This window comes from Eubalaena glacialis, chromosome 3 (genome assembly GCF_028564815.1).
Source record: "Eubalaena glacialis isolate mEubGla1 chromosome 3, mEubGla1.1.hap2.+ XY, whole genome shotgun sequence".
NCBI classification, from domain to species: Eukaryota; Metazoa; Chordata; class Mammalia; order Artiodactyla; family Balaenidae; genus Eubalaena; species Eubalaena glacialis.
In genome coordinates this window covers 112,852,220-112,860,884 of record NC_083718.1, presented here as the reverse complement: position 1 = coordinate 112,860,884, position 8,665 = coordinate 112,852,220, and the positions used below count along the sequence as shown (strand labels likewise).

The 8,665-nt window shown below is 35.2% G+C and overlaps 1 protein-coding gene across 1 annotated transcript in view; it reads left to right on the top strand.

Moving 5' to 3' along the window:
- Positions 1-1,065: 1,065 nt before the first annotated feature.
- Positions 1,066-8,665, top strand: part of CCDC18 (coiled-coil domain containing 18) — a 109,012-nt gene continuing 101,412 nt past the window's right edge. Inside the window, exons 1-4 of the mRNA XM_061186306.1 lie at positions 1,066-1,110; positions 2,656-2,792; positions 3,670-3,844; positions 6,073-6,234. Of these exons, the coding sequence (XP_061042289.1) occupies positions 2,659-2,792; positions 3,670-3,844; positions 6,073-6,234 (471 nt within the window). The 5' untranslated portion in view covers positions 1,066-1,110; positions 2,656-2,658. The remainder of the gene's footprint in view (positions 1,111-2,655; positions 2,793-3,669; positions 3,845-6,072; positions 6,235-8,665) is intronic.

The following is an 8,665-nucleotide window of genomic DNA, read 5'->3' as shown; positions in this document are numbered from 1 at the left end:
AGCTTTACCGAACGCAGCGGAGAGCGCGGCGTACGCCGTCGTCGGTGGGTCTCTCTCACAACTATGACTTGGGTGGTGAGCGACTGCCCCTGGAGGGTGCACCGAAACCGGCCTACCTGAAGGAGTTTTGTTCCTTTCCCTGTCGGTACTCTCGGATGCGTTTCGTCTGGTCCTCGCCGTCGCTGCGCACGCTGCTCTGCAGGGTTGTATTTTAGTGGACGAAAAATCGGAAGGGAAGCTGTCATGTTTTCCTCCACTTCTTCCAGATGAACGAAGGGCCAATTCTGTCAAATTGAGCGTTCTTGATACAGGACAATACTATATAAAGCCATGACCTCCTTCCAAAATGAGGAATACTTTTCAACTACAGCCCATCTTTTTACATACAGGGAGTATAATGAACACTTGTTTTTCGGTGTGATGGTGTGCGTGTGTATACTTACAAAAGCATTGTTACTAGGGCCAGAAGAAGGCAGGGTCTGTTGGTAGCATGATGTGCTTTTCCACGTATGTACAGGCAATGAAGCTAGACTTCATAACTACTGTCAGTTGAAGGGAGGAGGAATCTTTATTTTATTTATTTATTTATTTTTAAAAAATAAATGGCCGCACCGCATGGCAGGCGGGTATCGCTGACAGGTATCCAACCTGCGCCCCCTGCAGTGGAAGCGCAGAGTCTTAATCACTGGACTGCCGGGGAAGTCCCAGGAATCTTTATTTAAAGATAATAAATGGACTACTAGGAAAATAAAAATATGTTTGCATTGCAAACGTTTTCATTGATACTTCGGAAGGGTTAGAGAATTCTTACATGAAAATGTACAGAAGATGTTGGACATAAACCTGATTTAGTTGAAACAATGTCGAATGGCTTTTTAGAATTTGCCTAAATTTTCGTAACCCTTTTTTCTTTCACCATCCTATAGGGAACTAGAGATGTTGAAAAGAAAGCAGAATGGGGACCTGAGCCATTGACTTGTGTTTGGGAGAGTCTTCTCATTTAAGCAGAAGCAAATTTGTGGAAACAAAAGAGGAAAGAGGATAGAAACATTTTCTCTACTAAGATTCCATAGCATCTCATTTAATTTCCTGCCAGTTTCTTCCAATAAGGTGAGAATTTTCTTTTTAATCTTCCTCCCTACATCTGAGAAATTTTGAGTGTGGAATGAATTTGTCATATTATTTTAGCTAGATGAGGGGAAGGAAGGGCAGTTTAGTAATCATCATTTATTCACTGAAAATATTGAGTTTCACGAAGTGCCTTAGAGTCCTGAATATAATACACAAGACTCCTAACCTTTTGGAGCTTGAGATGTGGTCAGAATTCTAGAAGGGTGATGAAAGAGATGCTACAATGACAAAGGTAAATAGGATCTGAAAGAAGAATGTAATTTTAAGATTATGCAAGAAGATGTATAGGAGTAGTAGAGATTATAAAGCCTTCATCTTAATTGTATTATTAATAATAATTCATGATAATTATGTATATTAATTAACAGTAAAATGCGGTACTTTATCATGATTTTTTATGTGCAAAGCTACTTAGTAGAGAATTTCACAACCCTTGAGATACCCATCAGTTGAAGAAACAAAAGCTTTTCTTCATATATTTCTGTGAGTTAACCTGCTAAATGTCATTTTGATCTCTGTGGTTGGGATTTGAATGTGAGTGTGTGGTTTTAAATTTTATAACCATGGCGAATGGGAGAAGGGGATAAGCTTTCTGTGGTAATAAATTACCTTTAAGAAAATATGAGGCCTTCCCTGGTGGCACAGTGGTTAAGAATCCGCCTGCCAATGCAGGGGACACAGGTTCGAGCCCTGGTCTGGGAAGATCCCACATGCCACGGAGCAGCTAAGCCCGTGTGCCACAGCTACTGAGCCTGCGCGCCACAATTACTGAGCCCGTGAGCCACAACTATTGAGCCCATGTGCCACAACTACTAAAGCCCGTGCGCCTAGAGCCCATGCTCCGCAACAAGAGAAGCCACTGCAATGAGAAGCCCGCGCACCGCAATGAAGAGTAGCCCCCGCTCGCTGCAACTAGAGAAAGCCCATGCAGCAACAAAGACCCAACATAGCCAAAAAAAAAAAATTTGAATGACTGTAATGATACCAGTTTTGTCAGATGTTCACAGCTGTAACATGAGTATGTAAGTTTGAACACTTCATATTGAAATTAGTCTATAATAAATAAGAAAACTACAGTGTGACATAATTAAAAGATCTTTGGATCCTGATGACCTAGGTTCAAATATTGGTTCCACCATTTACAGTTTGTGTGACCCTGAGCAAGTTATTTGTCTCATTCTTAGTTTCTTCATCTTTAACATGGAATAAAAACACTTAGTTTACACAATTGTTAGAAGATTAAAGATGCTTAGAAAAGGGGAACTTTAATAACTAGTCCCTGGCTATAATGAAAAATTGATTCACTGAAATTCTGTTGACCTTTCCATTATAGCTTAACACGCTGAGAAATCCATTGTTGCTGGGTGTTTTGTTTCGTTTTGCTTTGTTTTAAATTAACCATGAAAGATTTCACAACATTTGAAATAGAAAAATAATGAGTTAAATTTTATTAGTGTGAGAGTATTTTGACTGACACCACAGATTCTTTCAGGCAAGGTATAAGAAATTGATTTCTTTTTTTAGGAAATGGAATCTAGTTCCTCAGACTACTATAATAAAGACAATGAAGAAGAAAGTTTGCTGGCAGATGTTGCTTCCTTAAGACATGAACTGAAGATAACAGAATGGAGTTTGCAGAGTTTAGGGGAAGAGTTATCTAGGTGAGTGAGTAAAATTATGTGTACAATTCTGAGTAGGACTTTAATTTATGAATGTAAAATGTGTGAATATCATTATTATACGATGTGTTTCTGATGAGTCCAGAATAGAGAATAATGTTCTATAATTTTTAAAAAAATAATTTGAATATAACTTTCAGTTTAGGAGAAAGAACTATTAGAGAAGCATTTACATATTAAGACTTTTAATATATTAGGACTCAGTCCCTGGTGGCACAGTGGTTAAGACTTCGCCTGCCAATGCAGGAGACACGGGTTCGGGCCCTGGTCCGGGAAGATCCCACATGCCATGGAGTAACTAAGCCCATGCGCCACAAATGTTGAGCCTGCGCTCTAGAGCCAAGGAGCCACAACTACTGAGCCCGCGTGCCACAACTACTGAAGCCCGCATGCCTAGAGCCTGTGCTCCGCAACAAGAGAAGCCGCTGCAATGAGAAGCCCACGCACCGCAACGAAGAGTAGCCCCTGCTCACCACAACTAGAGAAAGCCCGTGCACAGCAATGAAGACCCAACACAGCCAAAAATAAAAATAAATAAATAAATAAAATTTAAAAAATATATTAGGACTCAGAGTATAAAATATATGTGTAGGCTTAATTAATCTTTTATTATTATGACTGTTTTTTGAATCGTAAGTAATCCTAGCATAGAGGCTCCAGAAACATAGATTGCTAGTTTAAAATTAATTATGGTTTATTTAAAAATTTAGTTGAAATGCCTTAAGTTCATTTCTGGAATCTGATTTTCAGCAACATTTTAGGTGCTTTTCTTTCTGTTTTCTTATTTAATGTATAGAAATTTAGAGTGAATACTTAAAGTACCTAAGAACTAAAATGTATTTTTTCTTTTTTTTTCTAGTGTTAGTCCAAGTGAAAATTCTCATTATGCCTCTAATCTCTCAAGGTCTGAAAGGCTCGTTCTGGAAGATCTTTCTCAGCCTAGCCAGCTTGGACTTTTGAATTACTCACCTTATAAAAAAGTTTGTAAAATGCCCAATAGTGGTACTGATTTTCAAAAAAAGCCAAGAGATAAGGTTATTATTTTTAGACCTGCCTACTTAAAAGTAGTTTTAGTTTTAGACTTGTCTACTTAAAATACTTTTTCTTTGAGTTTTTTATTCAAATACCTTATTCATGTTTTCCATAGTTTTTAGTACTCCAGACTCTTTGAATTTAAATATAATGGTTCTTGTTCTGTCCTAACAAGAGAGTAGTTATTTTGGTGTATTACTCTATTTTAAAACTTCTATATTTATTACCTTTTTGCAATTAAATATCTTGTTTTTTCAAGTAAATTGTAACCCCCTTGATTTTAGTACTGTACCATGTATGTAATAGGTAATCATGGCTTATTAAGTGGTTTAAGTGTACTTACTGTTTAGCCTGGATCAGGTGCTCCATTCTTTATCCCTAAATTTTGTGGACGATGTTAGACATCTTTCCTGGTCTTGAACTCACTCTCTCTTCCTCTTTTTTATTTGGCCGTATTATCTATCTCCCTGTGTATACTCCTCTTCCTTACTCAACCCTTTTATCTCCTTTTCCACCCTCTTCCTCCTATTTTTTATTACCCCATTGGCAGCATGCATATATACATATGGTTGCATATGTACATCATACTCTTTCTTGATAAAAATTTCCTCTTCCCACTTCAGAAAGCCAGCAATTGAGAGATTTTCTTTTTGTAAGGAAGCTGCTTGATGAAGCTATCTGAGCCTACATTTTAGAAAATGAATTCAAATTCCATGTCTACAAAGATTATGTAATTTTGGGAAATTTGATCTCTACCCTAATTCAAATTGCTGATTGTTTTTATTATATATATGCCTTCATTGAAATCATTGTGTTTTACCCTAAGCAGAATCACAAGTTACATGACAAATCAGAGGGGGAAAAATATTGGTAATACCTATTAAAGATAAAGGACTAATCTCTTTGATATGTAAAAAGCTCCTAGAAATAAGGAAAAATCATCAACCCAATGGGAAATATGGGCAAAAGACATGAATGGAAAAGGAAATTAAAACAAATAAAAAGATGTTCAATCTCAGTCATAATAAGAGAAATTCACTACCAGATTATTAAACATCCAGATATTTGACACTATTTTGTTGGTGATATTAGGGGGAAATAGGCATTCTCATACATTGCTGGTAGAAATGCAAAGTGATACAACCTCAGTGGAGAGGCATTTGGTAACATTTACCAAAACCACAATGCGTTTACCCTTAACTTGGAAATCCCATTTCTGGAAAAGTACCTGCATAAGTACAAAACAAGGCACTGTTTGTCATAACAGAAGACTAGAAGTATCTCATTTGTCTAGTTGGTTGAATAAGCATGCAATAGAAACTGCAGCTAAGGGAGTTTAAAAAAAAAAAGAATAGGAGTTTCTCACTGAATTGATTGTGGAGAGATTGCCAAGATATGTTGTTCAAGTGAAAAATGCAAGGTGCAGAACAACATACATACTCTTCTGGTTTTGTATTAGGAGCTATTGGGGGCGGGGTGGGTAATTTGTATTGCTTGTATATGCGTATGGAAACACTAGAAGACTAGGTTTAAGATCCTAACTTAATTAATGACTCTCCTATTTAAGGAGTTTCCTATTTTTTGCTGATTGATGTTATACAAAAATTTATAAACAAGAAACTTGTAAAAATGGTTACCTATCTACTAAAGATGGGAATGATACTTCTGTATGTACTTTTAAAAAATATATAATTCTGACTCTGAATTGCATAAATATATTATTCAAAAAAATAAAATTAAATCATGTTTTGAAAACCTCAGCTCCCATGAAAGTTAAAATAATTTATTGTAAAATATACATTCAAAAGAGTATAATAGAAATATACAAACGGTTAAATAATAATTTATCCATTTTGTTTGTGGACATTTTCATTTCTTATCATTTTTATGTCTTTAATGTTCAGGTGCAAAAGTGTAAAAGTTTCTATCAGATTTATACCCAGGAGTAATGTTGTTGAGTCTTAGCATGTTCAGCTTTACTGGATAATACCAAGAACTTTTCCAAAGTGTACCACTCTTTTCCAGGCTGAACTTATTTATGTACATGTTCACCAGCAGTGGAGGAAAGAGTGCTGATTGTCTCATATCCTCACCAACACTGACTTGAGTATCTTAACCCATTTTTCTGAGCTACTTAGTCATTTTATTGATAATTGTTCATTATTTCCGTTAATTACATGTAATGCTTAATGAAATAATTCAAAATAAATTGTTCTTTTTCATTTTTCAGATGTCTTTTTCATCTTCTACCCCTGTGGATCAGGAAATCAAAAGTCTTCGAGAGAAACTTAATAAACTTAGGCAACAGAATGCTTGTTTGGTCTCACAGAATCATTCTTTAATGACTAAAATAGAATCTGTCCACTTTGAATTGACACAGTCAAGAGCAAAAGTATGTTTCTTGAAGTGGTGACTATGCCAACAGAAAATAATTGTAATCATCTTAAGATTTATAATTGGAAAAATATTCCTTGTATTGCCTTAATGTGTTATGTATAATAATTTTTATTATGATATAGTATCAGCATGTTATAGAATCAGTTTTATGTGAATTTAATATCTGAAAATTATTTAGGGGAACTTGTATAGCCTATGCATTTAGATAAGTCAGAACTTCTTAAAATCTTAAGATTATCAATTTGTGTGGTTTTACTTCGTGTACAAAGGAAATATATAGCTTACTTATCTTCCTTTTTAAAATAATACATTCTCATTGCTGAAAACTTCAAAAATAGAAAAAAGAAAAGGGAGAAAGATAACCCAGTTTCCACCATCTAGAAACTGCTTTTATTGGTTTATTACATAGTTAAATATTACATGTTTGAATAGTTTTTTTTCCCTGGAATTGTTTTATACTTCTTACATAGTCTAAGCAGTTTTGGATGCATTTATGTAGCTTTTCCAATAATTTTTTTTTTTTACTGTGACTTCTTTTTTTAAATATTTATTTTATTTATTTATTTATTTTCCTTATTTTTTTTTTTGGCTGCATCAGGTCTTAGTTGTGGCACACGGGATCTTTGTTGAGGCATGCGGGATCTTTTCGTTATGGTACACAGTCTGCTCGGGTTTCTGTCTAGTTGTGGCGCTTGGGCTTCTCTCTAGTTATGGCACGCGGGGCTCCAGGGTGCATGGGCTCTGTAGTTTGTGGCACGCGGGCTCTCTCATTGAGGCGCACGAGCTCAATAGTTGTGGCGCATGGGCTTAGTTGCCCTGCGGCATGTGGGATCTTAGTTCCCCAACCAGGGATCGAACCCGTGTCCCCTGCGTTGGAAGGCAGATTCTTTACCACTGGACCACCAGGGAAGTCCCCAACAATCATTTTTTATGGTAGCATTATGTTTCCTTATGTGAGTATACCATAATTTAATTAATAACTTCCCTGTTTAAGTGGTTTCCTATATTTTTCTGTATGATTGATATACAAAAAATTAGAAGAAACCAAAATGTCCAATAACAGAGACATGGTAAAGTAAATTATGATATATCCATACAATGGATTGCTACTAAGCTTTTTTTTTTTTAAGGTAAATGCAAAGTTGTTTGACTTTTATAGAACTTTGTAAGGTTTAAATGATATATGTAGAGGCACTTAGAATAGTATCTGCACAGTCAACACTCAAAAACTTAAAATAAAAAAAACCTAAAATATTTAGTGGTAGAAAAACATTACAGAGCAAAACACATACACATACATGCACACACAGAATAATCTGTTTTGTTTTTTATAAAATGAGCACGTGTCTATGTGTGTGTATCTATATAGATATACATATGACATATATCAATATAAGGACAGAAGGACTGCTCCACAATATTGTTGATAACTTTGGAAACGATTGGAGGGTCATAGTGAAACTTTCACTATTTACTTTTCAGATGTATTGTTTTAAGTAGTAGAGTTATGGGAGGTCTTTATTTTTCTTTTGTACTTTTCAAACAAAACAAAATACTATTGAGCCTAAGGAGAAAAAATGCTGCAGTGAACATAAAACTTTTTTGGTGTTTGGGATTATTTCTAGGATAGATTTCCAGAGTGGTCAAATCACAGGGAAATAATTTTTTCAGGCATTTATTGCACTCTGTCTACATTCAGTATTCTTTTTTTTTTTTTTAAACATATCTATATTTTTAAATATCTTTGAGGGAAAAATATTTTGTTTTTCTTGATTTCTTATGAAGTTTACCTTTTCAGTGTGTTTGTCATTTAGATTTCTTTTGATGTGTCTGTTTACCTTTTCTGTTTATTAATTGTATTTTAATTTTTTAATCAACTATAGATTCTTTTTAAAGTCATGGAGGCTTAATTATTTAAAGTCTAAGAGATGTTAAAAGAGTTTTGCTAATAATTCCTGAACTATTAGCATTTTGTTCCTTTCTTTGAGCATGTAAATACACCAGTGTTTATTCTAGGCAGTAAGACAGATATTTGTGTTTTACTTCCCATCTCAGCATTTTCTAAATTGCCTAATAAAATATTTTTTAGGGAGGCTGCCTTTTCCAGGGCAGGTCTCAGCTTTGTTGTTGCATATGTGCCACTATTGGAAAACTTTTGCTGAAATTCCCCATTGTACCGATCAACATATTCATAATTTACCTTTTAGCACTGTCTGTACAGTAGTTACACTTCTGGAGACTGGCATCTTGTTCTCTCTGAGCTTATTGCCCTTCAGACCTGCTGCCCAGCTGCTCTCCTGGGACTTCTCTTTGATGTTCTTCTAGGTTGGGTCTATTGTTTCCTTGATCCCATGTCATTTTTCTTGGTTTACTCTTTCTTTAGTTGGAGCATGTTTTCTAGTAGCTTCCTTGTCTGTCTGAAATGT